The sequence below is a fragment of the Giraffa tippelskirchi genome, chromosome 3, assembly GCF_054371585.1.
Source record: "Giraffa tippelskirchi isolate mGirTip1 chromosome 3, T2T-mGirTip1v1.2.pri, whole genome shotgun sequence".
NCBI classification, from domain to species: domain Eukaryota; kingdom Metazoa; phylum Chordata; class Mammalia; order Artiodactyla; family Giraffidae; genus Giraffa; species Giraffa tippelskirchi.
Genome location: NC_137277.1, coordinates 181,568,138 through 181,587,174, shown reverse-complemented (window position 1 = coordinate 181,587,174; position 19,037 = coordinate 181,568,138). Strand labels below are relative to the sequence as shown.

The following is a 19,037-nucleotide window of genomic DNA, read 5'->3' as shown; positions in this document are numbered from 1 at the left end:
CCTAAAGGCCAGATTATTGCTGGGCCCAACCAACCTTACAACTTGGTGTGTCTCATAGAATCTAGGTCATGGTGGATGATTCTGGATGATTGGTCAACTTGGTATCACATCATCAGGTGTTCTATACCTGCTGATTAATAAACTCTCCAGCAGAATAACTGGATTCTGGAGGCAGGGCTAGGCCTAGCTTTGCTAGTCCCTGCCCCCACCTCACCCAACCTGGACAGAATTTCTCATGCATCAAGAGCTTATTCTGTGCTGATCGACTCGGCAGGAGACATAGGTTTGACCCCTCGGTTTGGAAGATCCCCTGGAGAAGGAAATAGCAACCCATTTCAATATTTTTACCTGGGAAATCCCATGGACAGAGGAGCCTGATGGGCTACAGTCCATGGGGTTGCAAGATTCAGGCACAACTTAGCAACTAAACTACCACTACCATTAATATAGTAAGTCAGTGTGATATTTTTCAGGAAGGCCGTATTATCATGGGACTGGACTATATGAGATGGTGGCAAAATTGACATAGTCCTGTAAAAGTATGGTGTAATCCATTCCACGTGAATTGTTTTTGATCCTACTTCCTTGGAGGAGTAAGAGAAAAAGAGTTAATCCTTCCATGTTTGTCTGCTTACTATGCTTGTGGCTATGTTAATCGGCTCTAGCAATGATACCGCATCTGGCATGGCAGCTGCAGTTGTGGCTACTATTAGATTTTGTGATAATCTCCTACCTTCCTGCAGGATGTGTCTGGTTCCTGCAGAAGCCACATGTAAATCCTGCATCCTGTAAGAGTGTAGCACTAATTTCTGTCATCTCCCCTCCTTGCCCCCAGAATACAATATTGTCTTCTTTTTTATGTGTTATCTTGGAAATACACAGACAACTTGTCCAAGATGTATTATCTTGGACACCCACTTTTAGAGGCTTTCTTCCACTTGGTCTTTCCCAGTGTAATAACTCTTACCCCTTAGGCCAAGGACTAACTAATTTCCAAGTGTGTCTAATTCAGTATACATTCGGGGTCCAGGGAAATGACCACCAGGAGGTCCACACACCCAGCGGGCCTGTTGTGAACTGGATCATTTATTTCCTGGTCCTTGTAAGTCCATGATATTTTCAGACTCCAGATGTTGATGTCAACTTTCCCTCAGAAAGTTAGCATTCCTGTTTTTGCAGTTTACAGTTGCCTGAGTAAATCACCATAGACAGCTGACAACATTATTTGTGTGCTGGGTACTCCTAGATTGAGAATGGTCAAGAGAAACTGCCCATCAGAAGTGCCATAGCGCTCCTAGCCTGAGCAGGGAAAGAATGGCCAGGTGGGGCCAGAGGGAGGGGCCAAGATACCCTTCCTGGAAAGACAGGAAGAAGTGGACTGTGTGTGAACTGAGGCTTCAAGCACATACTTCATTTTCCCTATCAGATTTCACTATGGAACCAAAACTCATAGATAAAATTATCAAGGATTTTAAGACAGTGACAAAGTGTGTTAGTCACTCAGTTGTGTCTCTTTGCAACCCCACGGACTGTAGCCCAGCATGCTGCTCTGTGCATGAGATTCTCCAGGCAAGAATACTGGAGTGGATCCCCATTCCCTTCTCCAGAGGATCTTCCCAACCCAGGGATCAAACCTGGGTCTCCTACATTGCAGGCGGATTCTTTACCATTTGAGCTACAGGGAAGATCCAAAGTCACTCAGTCATGTCTGACTCTTTGCAACCCCATGGATTATACGGTCCATGGAATTCTCCAGGCCGCAATATTGGAGTGGGTAGCCTTTTCCTTCTCCAGAGGATCTTCCCAACCCAGGAATCGAGCCCAAGTCTCCTGCATTGCGGGTGGATTCTTTACTAGCTGAGCCACAAGGGTAGCCCAGGAATACTGGAGTGGGTAGCCTGTCCCTTCTCCCAACCCAGGAATCGAACCAACGTCTCCTGCATTGCAGGGGGATTCTTTACCAACTGAGCTATCTGGGAAGTCAATACAGTGACTACAGAGCGTTAAACTTCAAGTGCAGGAACTTTCTGAGTGGAGTCCATGAGACCTGTAGCATATGGGTCTCTTAGGCCATTGGAGAAGGGAATGGCAACCTACTCCAGTATTCTTGCCTGGAGAATCCTATGGGCAGAGGAGCCTGGCGGGCTACAGTCTGTGGAGTTGCGAAGTCGGAAACAACTGATTGACTAACACTACCCAGGGAATTGTTATACTTGCTTTGGTGTTACAAGTTCTCTTCTCTTTAGTACCTGGCCTCCTCCTGTCATAGGGGTCAGAATCTGAAACTGGCTCAGGTTCAGCAATTGGGCATGGATTCTGATTTTTTTTTTTGATTGAGACGACTGCCCTCCGCATCTTGATCTTGCATCCCTGATTTCTTTTGATGTGACAGATAGAGAAGTGCTCTTATTAGCTGCTAGTGTATTTTGCTTCTAGTGACATCAGGCTTTATTAACTATCTCCACAAATCTGAGTCAGATCCCTTTAACTGCCACTCTGACTCTGCTGATCTTTATAGTAATCGTGTCCATCTGGCTTCAAACATTAAGTACCACGGCCTGGTCTCCTTTGTTTTAGAATCCTGTCATTACCGTTGCTATCAGTGGCATTAGTTTTGTAACAAACTCTTACGGAGAACAGCTTTGAAAACTTCAAGTACCATAATACTTGGATGGATTTTCTGACCACTTCAGCAAGCCAACTTCACTACGTGAGCCTTTTAATCCCTTCTTCCCGTCTGCCTGTGCAGTTTTGGCATTGCTATTTATCATGGGCTTTGACTTTTCCAGCTTTTAGGAACCATCCTAGTGGTAAGTTCATACCATATTTTGAGGTTTTTGCCAGGGTGTTATATCTATCTTTGGAGAGTGATCAGGGAACCTTATGTTCTGGTTCTCACATTCAAGCCCCCTGAGAATTCACATTCACTCTCAGCTGGCCACTGTTGGGGACATGCTGGCTAAGTCTTGCATCGCCCTTGGGTTATAGTTCGTTTCAGACCTTATCAGGCACAGCACATCTGCACTGGGTTACATTCGTTGTGACCTACTGAAAGTTAAAGGCCTCCTGCCTAGGAGGCATGGAGGTGGCAGGTCCTGAGGAGACCCTGTTTACTGGGCAGGGTGGGAAGGCCTCTGCATTATCTTCAGGTGAGGGGAGAGCGCCAGATCATATAGGGATGATGGGCCCCTTTTGTCCTTTCAGGGGGCACTTTCACATTCAGAATTTTGGAGGGGCATCAACTCAGTTTTCTCCATCTCATGTGTTAGAGTCTCATTCTTTCCCAATCAGGACCCTGACGTTGGCATAGCATACCTCCCTGGGCGAGAGTTAACCTTCTTTGGTGCTGGGCTTCCCTGTTGATTAACTCCTGGGCCTAGTTTCTAGCTTCTTCTCTTCTCCTGCTGCCACAGAAAAGAGCTTCTTTGTAAATTAAAGAACTTCTTTGTAAAAGGTCCTGTGGCCTTCATATTTGATTTTCTTTCTTTCTTTTTACTTATTTATTTATTTAGGCAACACCACAGGACTTATGGGGGTTTAGCTCCCCAACCAGGAATTGAACCAAGGCCATGCTGGAAAGTGAAAGTCGCTCAGTCGTGTCCGACTCTTGGCGACCCCATGGACTATAGCCTGTCAGGCTCTTCTGTCCATGGAATTCTCAGACCAGAACACTGGAATGGGTAGTCATTCCTTTCTGCAGGGATCTTCGCAACCCAGGGATTGAATCCAGGTCTCCTGCATTGCAGGCAGATTTTTTATCGGCTGAGCTAGACCACCAGGGAATTCCCCATATTTGACTTTCAATTGACTGTTAATCACTCTTAGCTTTTTGTTGTCTTTTTCTAGAGAGTCACTAGAGTTTAGCAATAGCCATTCAGTTTAGTTCAGTGCAGTTAGTTGCTCAGTCATGTCCAACTCTTTGCGACCCCATGGCCTGCAGCACACTAGGCCTCCCTGTCCATCACCAACTCCCGGAGCTTGTTTAAGCTCATGTCCATCAAGTTGATGATGCCATCCAACCACCTCATCCTCTGTCATCCCCTTCTCCTGCCTTCAGTCTTTCCCAGCATCAGGGTCTTTTCAAATGAGTCAGTTCTCTGCATCAGGTGGCTGAAGTATTGGAGCTTCAGCATCAGTCCTTCCAATGAATATTCAGGGTTGATTTCCTTTAGGATTGACTGGTTTGATCTCCTTGCTGTCCAAGGGACTCTCAAGAGTCTTCTCCAGCACCACAGTTCAAAAGTATCAGTTCTTCGGTGTTCAGCTTTCTTTATGGTCCAACTCTCACATCCATACATGACTACTGGAAAAACCATAGCTTTGACTAGACGGACCTTTGTTGGCAATTCAATTACATTATCATTGTAATTATTATTTCCCCCTTACTCTTCAAGTACCTCATAAATCCGATCAACTAGAGCATTCTGTCCACAGATAGATCATCACTTTTCACCACTAGTGAAAGTTTAACTGGACCAGCACCTTGTGCAAGGGATTATTTCTGTTACACCTACCACTGAGTGGGTCCTCAGTGCCAGCTAGTCTGTGAGTGATTCAACTCCCAAACCCTGTCACACTCCTGATTTTGTCAGATCACTGCTGGCCCCAACTGTTAGTTGTATTCACTTAAAAGCAGACTGTAAATTGGAGTTTAGTATTCAAATTGTTAACTAATAAGTACTCTTGGGATCAAAGCTATGAAAGACATAAAAAGCAAGATTGAGCAGATTTGGTCCTTGTTTTGATTAAGGGTGAGGGATGTTGAATATCTGTACTTATTCAACTTTTTTCAAAACTTTGTTTTGTTTTCACATTTGAGCATTTTTAACTTACTAAACTACTTTCTACTTTCTTCAGGCAAAACCAATTCTTTCATTCTATGATATCCTCATGTTCTTTCCCAGATATTTATGTGAATTTTGTGGGGTTTGTTTGTTTTTGGCATAAATGCTTAACTTTTGGACTTCCCTGGTTGTGGAGTGGTTGAGAGTCTGCCTGCAATGATATTTGTGTTTTATCTTTACCTCCATTAAAGCTTTGAGAGTAAGTTGAGTTTTTTTCCTGGTCCGGGAGGATTCCACATGCCTCGAGGGCACGAAGCTTGTGTGCCACAAGTACTGAGCCCACTCTCTAGAGCCTGTGCTCTGCTGCAAGAGAAGCTACCACAGTGAGAAGCCTGCACACCGCAACCAAAGAGAAACCCATCAAGCAGCCAAAAATTAAATAAATACATAATTTTTAAAAAGAAACTTGGCCTTTTCCCACTGCTCTCTATCCCTCTCTCTCTCCTTCCTTCTCTCCCTCCTCACCCCTCCCTTTTTCTCCTTGTCCCCCTTCCTAAAAATGTTTCTCTTGACTTGCCTTTTTCCTTACACTCTGGTAATATTCAGATGGAGACTGGAAAGGGAACTTATGTGAGGAAACTGAGGATGATGTCTATTTTTAAATGAAAATTAGCCTTGACTGTTTTATGTTATTTGTATATTATATGTATGTATCTCAACTCCCTTAAATAAACCCCATTTTAAACTATAATCAGTGTTGCTTAAATTGGGTTTATTTTTTAAGGAATATAAAAGGTGATGGATTTTATGTTTTAAGTATATCATTTGCCTTTTTCTCTCTTTAGAAACTATTTGTCACCTTCCTAAACTGGTTAATAGTGGCATGGAAGATCCATTTGGTAAGTATCACCTGCATTTTTCTTAGTAAATGATATTTGTGTTTTATCTTTACCTCCATTAAAGCTTTGAGAGCAAATTGATTTTTTTTCATATTTATTGTGCTAAACTCTCTATCAGTTCTCAAACTTTTTGACCTCAGCATCCCTTTATAGTCTTATGTATAATTGAGGGCCCCAAAGAGCTTTGTTTGTATGACAGATATCTATTGCTATTTACTATATTAAAAATTAAAATAGAGACATTTTTAGAATATTAATTCATTTAAAAATAACATTAATAAACCATTCATATGTTACATAAATAAAAAATTTTAATGAAAAATAGCTCCGCAAGTAAAAAAGATTAACAAGAAGAGTGGCATTGTTTTACATTTTTGCAAATCTCTTTAGTGTCTAGTTTAATAGAAGACAGCTGAGTTCATGTATTGGCTTCCTGCATTTAATCTATTTTGTTGTCACATACCCGGCAGACTTTGGAGAACTGACTGTACAGTTTGGAGCTAATGAGAGTGACAAGGCATATAACATTTTTGTATTATAAAAAACAATTCTGACATTGCTCTGAGGCACCCTAGTGGTCCCTAGACCACACTTGGAGATCTGGGTGCCCTAGAGTGTTAGTTACTTCAAATAAAGCAAAGAACCATTTGACAAGTTAAAATAAGTGTTATATTCTGTAACTAGCAACTAGTGACTAGCCAAGTCACTTCAATCGTATCCAACTCTTTGCAACTCTATGGACTGTAGCCTGCCAGGTTCCTCTGTCCATAGGATTCTCTAGGAAAGAATATTGGAGTGGGTTGCCATGCCCTTCTCCAAGGGATCTTCCCCACCCAGGGATTGAACCCGTGTCTTTTAAGTTTCCTGCATTGCAAGGTGGGTTCTTTACCACTAGCACCACCTAAAAGAGTATAAATCTAGATACACAAAGGTTTTATATTTACCTTTTTGACTAAAGAGTCAGTCACTGTGTACTGAACTCTGTTTTCCTATTGAAAACAAAGAGAGGTACTGTCTGGGATAATTAGTGGACCATTTTGAACATTTGTGCCTTGGGGTGTTTATTGAAGTTTAATGAAAACTATTGACGTCTCTTTAGTATCCTTAAGGTTACCTCCATGCTTTAAAAAGTGTCTCTGAAGGAGAGAAATGGTATTACTACCATGCTTTATAATTCTCTAGGATGAGACATCTTAGCTGTTTTCCAGGCTTTTAAATATTAAGCCACTCAACTTGCCTACATGTTACTGGAAATACTTTTAAAGTCTGTGACGTGGCCATCTAGAAAGCCCTTTAGGGGAGATGCCGTAGTTCTGGTATCATTGCCATACGCTTCATTAGAATTCTTGAGGCATAGCTAAAATGAGCCTTCTATTATTTTTTAGTTCTCCCAGATACCATTGAGAACTTTAAAAGTAAAGATGATGGGTAAAAACTTTAAAAGGAGCCTTTCCATTATCTTAGGTTGCAGGCAACTTTGTAGTTTTATTTATTTATTTTTAAAATATTTATTTATTTATTTGCCTGCATTGGGTCTTAGTTGCGGTGAGCGGTGGGATCTTGGTTGTGGTTCACCGGCTCAGTAGTTACAGAGTGCAGATACAGTTTTTTTCAGTTTAACACATTGTGTATCCCTAAATTTACATTAATCACTATGCTAATGAGTATGTAAAACATTCTTGCACATTGGTGAATATTATACCTCCCTCCCTTAAAAGTATAACAGCCAAAAAAGAAAAGAAACAAACCCAAACTATACACTGGGAAGACTAGTTAGGAAGTACTTTCCACTTAAAATATGTACCCCTGGTAGTCCAGTGGTTAAGAATTCGGCTTCCAATGCAGGGGACTTGGATTTGATCCCTGGTCCTTGAGGAACTAAGATCCCACATGCCTGGAAGCTTACAACTAAGCCTGCACAGTGCAACTGCTGAGCCCTTGCACTCTGGACCCCAGAGGCCACAACTGGAGAGAAGCCTGCACACCACAGCCAAGAGCCCGAGAGCTGCAACTAAGAGCCAGTACACCCAAAGATAAATAATAAAAAATAAATACAAATAAAATATGCATCAGCAAAAAAAAAAAAAAAGCAACCAGAGACTGTTTTCCTTTATTAACCTCAGCCTGCTAGAGGCAGGTTTTGATTTGAACATTTTGTGATTCTTCACCAAATGGGAAAAATCTGAATCTTGTTTTATGGCAGTGTAACTTGTGAAGTGCGTGCTCAGTTACTTCAGTTGTGTCCGACTCTTTGCGACCCATGGACTGTAACCCAGCAGGCTCCTCTGTCCATGGGAATTCTCCAGGCAGGAATACCAGAATGGGATGCCATGCCCTCCTCCAGGGGATCTTCCCAACCCAGGGATTGAACCTGCATCTCTTTATGTCTTCTGCATTGGCAGGCGGATTCTTTACCACTAGCACCACCTGGGAAGCCCATAACTTGAAGTAGTATAGTTAGAGTGTTCCAAGTTTCTGTTCTGTTCACACACAGTGAAGCAAAACTTCACTGTCGTGTCCGACTCTTTTGCAACCCCATGGACTGTAGGCTCTGCTCTCCATGGGATTTCCCTAGCAAGAATACTGGAGTGGGTTGCCATTTCCTTCTCCAGGGGCTCTTCCCGACCCTGCATCCTCTGCATTGACAGGTGGATTCTTTACCGCTGGGCAACCGGGGAAGCCCACAGTTACCATAGATGACTGAAATTAGGCTCTTTGGGCTCCTGGTACAATTAAGTAATCAGACTGCTCAGATTAATAGCTGTTGTCTTGCTTTGAAAAGACTGCTGTTTTGAACCTTGTCAGATCAGAATTTCTCCTCTGATTTTAATGACCCTAAATGACTTCTTTAGGACTTTGGCTTTTTTTCACTCTGAAATGTACATTACATGCAGCTCATCAGTGAAATTCTTAGTTTGAACACTAGAGGGCAGTCAGTACTTTATTCATAAATTTGTAGCTTCTCGGGCATTATTTATGAACAATTTGGTAAATTGAGTTGATATATTAATAGTTGCCTGGTGACAGATCCTAAAGAACATGTCCATATGATAAACTAGTGTAACATATGACAGTTCCAAAGGCGTTTATGGAAAATTTTTTTTCCCTTTGAGTGACCTCTTTAAAGTACAGTAGCTCAGTCGTGTCCAACTGTTTGCGACCCCATGGACTGTAGCCTACCAGGCTCCTCTGTCCATGGGATTTTCCAGGCAAGAGTACTGGAGTGGGGTGCCATTTCCTTCTGCAGGGGATCTTCCCGACCCAGGGATCGAACCTGGGTCTCCAGCATTGCAGACAGACGCTTTACTGTCTGAGCCACCAGGGAAGCCCTGGTGACCTCTTTACCTCACCTAATTTAAGTATATCATAAATGGACTTTAATCTGATTAAACTTACTATTAAACTAATTAAATTCAACTTAAAATTAAATGTAACTTAAATTTGAGCTCCCTTGGTGACTTAGCGGTAATGACTCCGCATGCCAATGCTGGGGACACAGGTTCGATCCCTGGGTCAAGAAGATCCCCTGGCGAAGGAAATGGCAATCCACTCCAGTATTCTTGCCTGGGAAATCCCATGGAGAGAGGACCCTATAGTCCATGGCGGTCACAAAAGAGTCAGACATGGCTTAGCAACTAAACAACAATAACTTAAACTTACTAGAGAATTCCAAAGGGGAAGTTGCTATGAACGTTATAGTTGGCTAGTAGTCAGTTGAAATATAAATTCATATGTACTTTTGATCACTAATATGAGAAAAAGTTTGTCCTCTGTGCTAGTGAGAGGATTTTTTCCCCTTCTATTTTTTTATTTTTTTAATTTAATTTGGTTATATTCCCTGCATTGTACAGTATATCCTTGAACTTATTTTTATAGAATAGTTTGTAGGGTTTTTTTAACTGCTCACAAAATGTACGTATGATAAAATTTGGTTTACTGGTTACGGTCTACTCAGTGCCATTGACAAAGAATAAGAATTCTGAATGCAAAATGAGTTTGTTTCTAAGAAGATGGAGCCTTTAAAAGATGGTTGAGAATTTTGTTACAGTTAGATTAACCAACAGTTACGTAGATACATTGAAAAAGAATTACTTGTTGCATTCTGAAAATTAAAGTGAGAGATTTTTACCCATCAAATTCAAGTGGGACAGACCTAAGGCCTCTAGGACGTTTCTTGCTTACATGGACAGATGTTTACACAGTTTATTATATTTTAAAATTACATTTGTTAATACCATCACTGGTCTCAGTGCAAAGTCTTTAGGTATTGGGAAGTTGGCAAGCTCACTCTGGTAGGTACGTTTTCCAAAATTCAAATTTTCTCTTGAAAGCTTGATGTATCTCACTGGCAACAAATACTGTCAGTTTTACTTAGAGTGACAGATTCCATTCATTTTTAAGAAAATATCTGTGCAACATCTAAGCTTGAACAATGCAGTTTTTCATTCAATCCTTCCAATAAAAATGGTATTTCATGAAAAAAATGACTGGTTTGGCTTGCAACTCAATTATACAAGTGCCTTTTGTGAAGATGACCATTGTATTTATCATTTCATCATGCAAAGCAGTAAAAAGACATAATTTTTAACTATAATTATACAGTGGTGAAGATTATATGTCCTACCACAGTTTGGTGCCACTGCCTTGATTTGTGTGAAGGTACCAGCAGTTTTGCTTGCCATTGCTTTTGTACCCTCAGTACGAGTGTCAGCACAGTGAAAAATGCAACTAATTCTTTAGTATTGTTAAGTAGGTCGTTGTACCTCTTGGGTCCTAAAAGGATCTTGGGGACCCCCAGGCATCAGTGGGCCACACTTGCTTCAGATTCCTAATTTTCACCGAGTCCCTTCTGTGGAAGTCATGGACAGAGTCAAGACTTAGTCCTGAAATTGTTTTGAGCAGGGCTTCAGTCTTGGACACTTGGCAGAAGAATGGTCAGAGGGAGTGAGCAACTCTCCTAAGTGTGGTCTCTCCTAAGTTGATCATGACCTGCCTGCAGCTTTTGGTGCTGCTGCTGCTAAGTCGCTTCAGTCGTGTCCGACTCTGTGTGACCCCATAGACAGCAGCCCACCAGGCTCCTCCATCCATGGGATTCTCCAGGCAAGAATACTGGAGTGGACTGCCATTTCCTTGTCCGACCTGCAGCTTTTAGGAATAGGTTAAAGAACACTTCTGTAGGGTGAAATGAGTCTTCTGATCTCATCAGGAAGCTCAGTATTTTGAGAAGAAATTCACCAGCATTTAGTCAAGACCAGCTCACTTGACCATTATCTTCCTTAAAAAAGAGAAAAAACAGCAGCAGAGATCTTGGTATGACGGCCTTCAGTATGTCTCTTGGGTCACACTGCTCCGATATGGACATGTGTCCCTGTGTATGGTAGACAGCTGTCATCCTAGGGTATCCTTATTCACCTGGGAACTCTGCTGCTCTCCTGTGTTGACTCTCTTGTTTCCTAAATCCCATGTCTTCCTCTTTCTTGATTGCCAATAACTGCTCGGTGATGGACCTCATGAAATAGTTCTTTAATTTTCATGTCTTTTTTTCTCTAGCTCTTGAAAGATTTCTTCATCTTTATATTCTATTGAATTTTTCTTTATACCATTATGCTTTTAATTTCTAGGAGGTTTCTTTTATGCTCTGAATATTTCTGTCATTATATTCTTTATTGTTTTCAACAGATTTCCTTTGCCCTGCATAGGCTCTTTTCCTCCAAAGTTGCTTTCCTTTGTTTTGATCTCATGTAGGAGTTTTCTTCTGAAGTCTAGTAATGATTAGCTGTGTGCTTATGATTAAGAGTGGTGAGTGAGCTTTAAATTAGTTCTAAGTGCATAGGCTGGTTGCCTTTGGGCCTTACTGTAGAGTGAGCTTCTTGTCCCTGTTGTTGAGGAAAGTGAAAATGAAAGTCACTCAGTTGTGTCCAACTCTTTGCAACCCCATGGACTATACAGTCCATGGAATTCTGCAGGCCAGAATACTGGAGTAGGTAGCCTTTCCCTTCTCCAGGGGATCTTCCCTACCCAGGAATCCAACCGGGATCTCCTGCATTGCAGGCAGATTCTTTACCAACTGAGCTATCTAGCTCAGTTGATTGTTGAGGAATATCTCTTTTTATCAGTAAAAGGGTTCAGGGGGTGGAGTCTTCTCAGCACTGGATGGTGAGGGGTGAGTGGGAGGGTTGCTGCAATCAGTATTCATTATGTTCACTCAATTGCCCTCAGTTTTCCATGCTCTGTTCCCATCATCAACCACCTTTTGAGTCCCCCAGTCCAGAGACTGTTTAGTTTTATCCCTTCCAGAAAACAAGTCTCCAGAGTTCTGCCAGGATTCATGTGGGACAGACATTCAGGATCATGGAATGGGGAAGGTGATAAAGGAATCAAACAGCTTTTACTCTAATTCTCCTTATTTTATTCCCTTTTCTTTCAAAGGGACCTGTGGTAGAATACAGTGAAAGTATTAACTGTCAACTTATATTGGTTTAAGCTACTAGTGTTTTTTTTTTAAAGTAAGGGCTACACTGTACGTAAGTGCTGGGGGAAGGAAGGGTCCAGAGAAGATATGTGTATAGTTTGAGTTAATGTGATGCTTCTTACCCCACTGCATTTTAAAAATGGCTTATTCCTGCTTCTGCTTTCTTTCTTCCTCCCTTCACAAATGTTTATGGGTTAGCAGTCATCCTTTTAATAGCAGACCCAGGAGGAAAAGAGGATCTGTGTATGCTTAAATTGACTTCTCAAAATGTTTTAAATTTTCTAACAACTTCATTAAGTTTCTGTATACCCTCCCTTCCACAGAAGTGAGCACAGTTTGTTGAAAAAAGTTTTTGGTTGTGTTTGATGAAATAATTATTTAATGAGAAAGATTGTTGGTGTGAAGCCTGAGTTTAAAGCTAGCTGCAAAAGCTTTAATTCATATGCTTGGTATTCAGGGAACAGATTGAATAGATTTACAAGGTAATAGCTCCTTTAGATTAGAATTTGTATCATGTGGGAAATCTGAGAATCAATTTGTTGAAGCAGAAAACAGAAGCCATATCTTAAACAAACTTAAAGTCAATATTATTCTTATTCTAAATCTGAATTTATAAATTATTACTATGTTTTAAAGGGAGTTTTCCTAACCTTTCAAGAACATTTGTTGAGGAGCCGTGCTCAAGACTAATGCATTTCACTTAAGTTCATGGGAAAAATTTTTGTGATATTATCATCTTGTTACCACTTGAAGCTCAAAATGTGCTAATAACACAGTCCTTTCCTCCCTTCTCTTTAAGAATGAAGGACAAAATACGAACTTCATTAGTTTTGAGATTCTTAAGGTGTAGGAGGTAAATGCCTCTGGAATTAAACAATGCCGAAAATGACATTAGTTCTATTTTTTTTTCCTCCTGTGGTGTTCAGTAGAAATTTAATATAGCATTATTATAAAATTAAATATCTTCTGTCATATTATTTCCTTATAAGAGTATAAACTTATGGAGGGCACGATCTTTTTACTGTTCTATCCCACTGCTCAATAGTATTCATCTGTATTTCTTATAGTGGTTTTAAATTTTCAGCATGAAATAGAATTGACGATCTTAAGGGAAATAGAGTACATAGAACCCCAGTTTGTAGTAGAACACTATGGATGTTAATAACACAAATGCCCTATTTTTTCTGTCAGTAGAAAAAGATGAGCCATCTCTGTAGTAATGCCAGCCAAAAAAGTAGTGATGCTGACTTTCTGGACCATCTCCCATATCCTCTCACCACTTTTCATCACTTCTGGCCGCTGCTTCCTCCCTGGAAAATTACAGAAAGTGTAATAGGTGGACTAAATGTGTAGATGATTTTCCATCTGAATTTATTTCTGCATACTGAGCGCTTTATCCGTGTGTCTTGGATACTACATAGGCAATGACTATAAGAATGAAAATTAAAAGGGAGGGATAGTGGGAATTCCCCAGCATCCAGTGGTTAAGACTCAGAGCTTTCACTACCATGGGCTGGGGTTCAATCCCTGAGCGGGGCACTAAGGTCCCCCAGACTGCGCAGCATGGCAAAAAAAAAAAGAGGGGGGAGAATAGGAAGGATGGATGGTTTTCAGTTAACATTTTATATATTCCTATATGCTTTGCAAATGTATTTTGTTTTTTAACGTAGAAAAGGATTTTATCTGGATTGAAGGGTTATTGGCATTTTAGTTCCTTCTTTATATTTCTCTGTTAAAAATTAAGATATATAAAACAAAGAGAATAAATTTTATATGCAGTAAAATTACCTTTTGAAGTATGTAATGTGCTGTTTGACAAACATATAAAATCGTGTAACTACCACCACAGTCAAGATGTAGAGTATTTCCTTCACTGCCAAAAGTCCCCTGCTTACCTTTTATAATCAGTATTATACAATATGTAGCCTTTGTCTGGTATTTCCGCTTATCATAAAGCTGTCAAGATTCATAGATGTTGTTGCATATATCAGTAGTTCATTCCTTTCATACCTTTTCCAGAATGTAATAACATTGGAATCATACAGTAGCTTTTTCATACATAGTTTTTTCCGATTGACTTCTGTCATTTAGTGGTATGCATTTATGGCTCCTCCAATGTTTTTTTGTGACTTGATAGCTCTTTCCTTTTTAGCACTAAAAAATATTCCTTTGTTTGGATGTATTGTGACTTATTTATCCTTTTACCTACTGAAGAGCATCAGTTTGCTTCCAAGTTATGACAGTTATGAATAAAATTGGTATAAACATCTGTGTGTAGGTTTTGTATGGACATAAGTTTTCAGTTATTTGGGTAAATACCAAGGGGTACCATACTTAGAATGTATAAGAGTATGTTTAGTTTCTTAAAGAAACTCCCAGGACTTCCGTGGTGGGCCAGTGGTAAAGAATCCACCTGCCAATGCAGGGGACATGGGTTCAATCCCTGGTCCGGGAAGATTCCATGTGCCACGGGGTAACTAAACCGGTGTGTCACAACTTCTGAAGCCCCCGCACCCTAGAGCCTGTGTTCCTCAGTAAGAGAAGCCAGCACTACAAGAAGCCTGTGTACCGCAATTAGAGAGCAGCCTATGCTCGCCACAACTAGAGAAAGCCTGTGCGCAGCAACAGAGATCCAGCACAACCAAAATAAATAAATATAATATCCCATATTGTCTTCCTGAGTGGCTGTACCATTTGGCATTCCCATCAGTGAGCGCAAGTTCCTGTTGCTCCACACCTTCACCAGCATTTGGTGCTGTCAGTGTTTTGGGATTTTGGCCATTCCAGTAATTAATAGGTATATAGCGGTATCTCATTGTGGTTTTAATATGCAGTTCCCTCATGAGTAATAATATTAAGTAACTTTTCATATGTTTATTTGCCACTCATATCTTTTCTTTGATGAAATACCTGTTCAAATCTTGGTCTTTTTAAAATTGGCTTATTTTCTTGAGTTGTGAACATTTTTTACATGGCCCACATATAATTCTTCATAAGTGTTAATACAAATGTTTCTTCCCAGCCTGTGGTTTCTCTTATTAAGCAGATGTTTTACTTTGATGAAGTCCAGTTTTTTTCTTTTCAAGGTTACTGTTCCTTGTCTTCTAAGAAATCTTTAAAGATCAGAAAGGTATTTTTGTTTTTCCTTCAAAATGTTTTATAGTTTTGGGTTTTAATTTAGGTCAATGATTCTTTTTGAGTTAACTTTTGGATATGGTATGAAGTTGAAAATACTCTTCATTGTCCCCTGAATACTTTGACACCTTTATTAATAAATTCCTGATGAAATAAGTAATTTTCTAGGGAAATACAGTTTGCCAAAGTGACTCAATATATGAAAATCCCATATAGACTAATAGGCATGATAAAAAAAGGTAAAACACAGTGGGTTTTATGGACAATTTCATTCATATTTTGAAGAAGCAGATAGTTATAATGCTATATCAACCACAGTAGAGAAAAAGATAGACCATATACCCATTTAGGGACTTTGCTGGTGGTCCAGTGGTTAAGACTCCATGCTCCCAATGCAGGGGGCACAGGTTCGATCCCTGGTTGGGGAACTAGATCCCACATGCTGCAATGAAAGCTCCCACACACGGCAACTAAGACCTGGCGCAGCTAAATAAATAAATAAATTTTTTTTAAATAACAATCACATTTTTTACTCAGTTTTTTCTTTTTTTACTCAATTGATTTTTAAATTGGTAACATTAGGACATGTTTTATAAAAATTAGATCTAATCTCCTTTTACCACTACATTTCAGTGACAACCCATAACATGAATGTTATATCTATCCTTTTAGTTCATTTTTTTCTTTTATAATGTGCTTATATAACCCTTTAATAAAGAACAGCTATGTGAAACCAAGAGACACTACTGCAATTACGATGAAATACTGAAGAAATGTCTACTAGAGCAAGAACAAGAAAAGAATGCCCACTGTTACTTTATTTAACATTATTTTGGGGGTTCTTGGTACAGTAAGATGAGCAATCATTAGAGATATGGTTCCAGTAATGAACAGAATAAATATATACTTATTGGCTAATATTATTCTCTCTTTAGAAAAATAGTCCCAAAAGAATCAACTGAAAAAGAGTTCAGTAAAATGGTTGACTAAATGCAAATTAAATGTTCAAAAATGAATCATTAAAATTTTTTTATATATGTAGAATAAATATCTTAAAAACTGAGGGGATTTGAAAGTATTTACAACTAAAATTATAACATGCCTATGAATGATCTTAATAAGAAATAGTGTTAGTCTGCCCCTTTTTATTGATTTATGATGCCATTTTGCTCAAGCTAAGTCTTAAAAGGTCTCACGTGTATTTTTTGGACTATATAGTCTGTTCTGTTGAACTGTCAGTGTTTGCACCAGTTCTACATTGTATTTATTATCATAGTCATTTTAAGATCTAAGAGAATATTCCCTATTCTCCTTAACTATTTACCTTGATAAAGAGCAGTGTGCACAGCACAGTGTACTAGCATATTCCCATTTAAAAGTGTGTATTACTTTTGTTAAAGAAAACTTTAAAGTTCTTGACATTTTTATGGTTTAATAGTCAGTGATAAGTGGGACTTTCCTGGGGGTCTAGTGGTTAAGACTCCATGCTTCCACTGCAGGGGGCGTGGGTTTAATCCATGGTTGGATACTAAGATTCCACAGGCCACGTGGCATGGCAAAAAAAAAAAAAATTCTCAACTTTACTTCAAATTCAGATTACATATGATCAGTGAGATTTAAAAGTTGAAAGTAAAACTAGTATGAACATTTCGCATTAAGCAGGGGACCATTTGTTTCAAAACAACCTTAATGGTTGGCTTCTTGGGCCCCTAGAGTTCTGTCATATTAAAAATGGCCTTGCATGATAGACCTTTGACTTGACTCAAAGACAGGATAGGTTTTACAAGATTGCAATTTGAAACATCATTGGAGTCCAGAACACACACATGTGCACACACATACACACCCTGTAACAGAGGCTTCCATTAAAAGAAGGGGATAGTAGTATAATGGACTATCTTGTGGATGGTGTTAATGGCCTTCAGTTCCTTGTTGAAGACTGGTGTTTTGTTTTTTCCTCATCATACTAGTGTATATCCATTGCTGACCAGAGTGACATCATATCAGATTGCAGTAGTAGCTATAGCTTTCCTTTATTTCACTGCATAAGATTAAATAAATACTACATTTTACTTGACTGTTTAAACATCTTGAAACTTCATATTCAGGTTTCTTTTGATGATTGCATATTTTGTTTTTCTTCTTTGATCTCTTAAAAGAACTTAAATGCTGTAAAACAGATGGATCTGCCTGCTTTGTTTTGTCCATTTTGCCGCCACCCTCAATCCCCACCCCCATCCTTTCCCTTTTCAATCTAGAGCTTAATAATCAAAGTTCTTGAGTAGCAAGAACCCGTAGAATTACGTCTTAATGGTAAAAGAGAAAAGTGGCAGCAAAGGAAAGACATTCTTGGCTGGGGTGAAGCACTTTGGGGTGTGCTCGTTATTCTAGTTATAATCTCATAATGCATCCAGGGCCAGTAGCTTAACATTTAACAATGAAGTCCACTAAGTTTTTCTTGATGACTTATTGTCATACTTACAACATACCCTAACCAATCAAAAGGAGAAAAAGTAGATGGGTGGTTGATTGGCTGGCTGAATGATTCGTTAATTTATTTAATAAATTTTCTTAGGCAAATTACCCTAGCTGCCATGAAGGGGGAGGGGGGACAATAAAATACAGTTTCAGCACTCAAAGAGGAGATTAAAAAATATTAATGCTATGCAGAATGAATGAGTGTTTTTATATAGATAAAAATAATTGCGTTATTGGAATTTCATGCCGCATTTTTCAACGTGACTTGTACTTAAGGAAATCGTTAAAACAAAACTTGCTTTATAGCATTAACATTGCCTTTTCTATACCTGTGTTCTTTGAACACTTTAGAATTGATGACTTTATGGAGAGTTTGTCTTATTGTTTTTGTCTTGAATCTAACAGGAAAAATTGGTGAACATGGCAAAATAGGAAAAACTAGGGGCTCCCTAAGTATCTTAGGTAGTATGGGTAGACGGTACATGGTGGTAAAATTTGGGTTTCTCATGAAATACTAGGACTGAAGTATTTTTGCTCTAGATTTGGTTTGAGGAGTAGTAGAAATGGCTTTCCCATATAGTCCGCTTTTCTTTATTCTAGACTTTTCACTTATTTTCTAAGAAATCCCTTTAAAATTGATTTTGAAATAAGAAACACTATTCTTGTTGGTGTCATACTGGAAAATATCAGAAATAAGCTAAGAGAATGAATTTTTGGTGTTTTTAAATTTAATATTGTCATTTTGGGCAATTGACATAACTCTTCTGTACCTGAGTTTTACTTTTGTTAAAGTACTATCTCCTAAAGTTTTTCTAAGGTTAAAAATAAATGTTCTTATCTGACACCTGGGAGATATTGTATGAATTCAAAGTCTGTTTAGTAGTAGTTGGGAGTGGAGATTTACACCCACTTAGCTATGCTTACTGTTTAGATATGAAGATTACTTGGATATGAAGCCTAGCTTTGCCATTTATTAGCTATGAACTCCTTGGACAAGTTTACCCCTGAGTGACTCAGTTTCCTCAACTATTAAATGGGGATAATAAATGGTATCCTTCTTATAGGCTTGTTGTAAGAGTTAGACAAAACTCAATGCTTAGAATAGTCCCTGGCATTATAATACATGCTCAATTAATGCTAGTTGTTATTACTCGGAGAGAATGGGGAGAAGGAATGCAAAGAAGTTAAACTTAATTTATCTTCCCTGAGTTTTAGCTTTCTTTTTCATCAAATCTTTTGTTAGAGATGTTCATATGTAACAGTAAACCA

At 39.2% G+C, this 19,037-nt stretch overlaps 1 protein-coding gene across 13 annotated transcripts in view; it reads left to right on the top strand.

Moving 5' to 3' along the window:
* The window catches only part of PHACTR4 (phosphatase and actin regulator 4), a 101,814-nt gene that overhangs the window by 21,733 nt on the left and 61,044 nt on the right, over nucleotides 1-19,037 (top strand). For all 13 annotated transcript variants that reach the window (XM_081586221.1, XM_081586214.1, XM_081586225.1 and 10 more), the window contains one exon: nucleotides 5,630-5,683. In XM_081586221.1, the coding sequence (XP_081442347.1) occupies nucleotides 5,668-5,683 (16 nt within the window). In that variant the 5' untranslated portion in view covers nucleotides 5,630-5,667. The remainder of the gene's footprint in view (nucleotides 1-5,629; nucleotides 5,684-19,037) is intronic.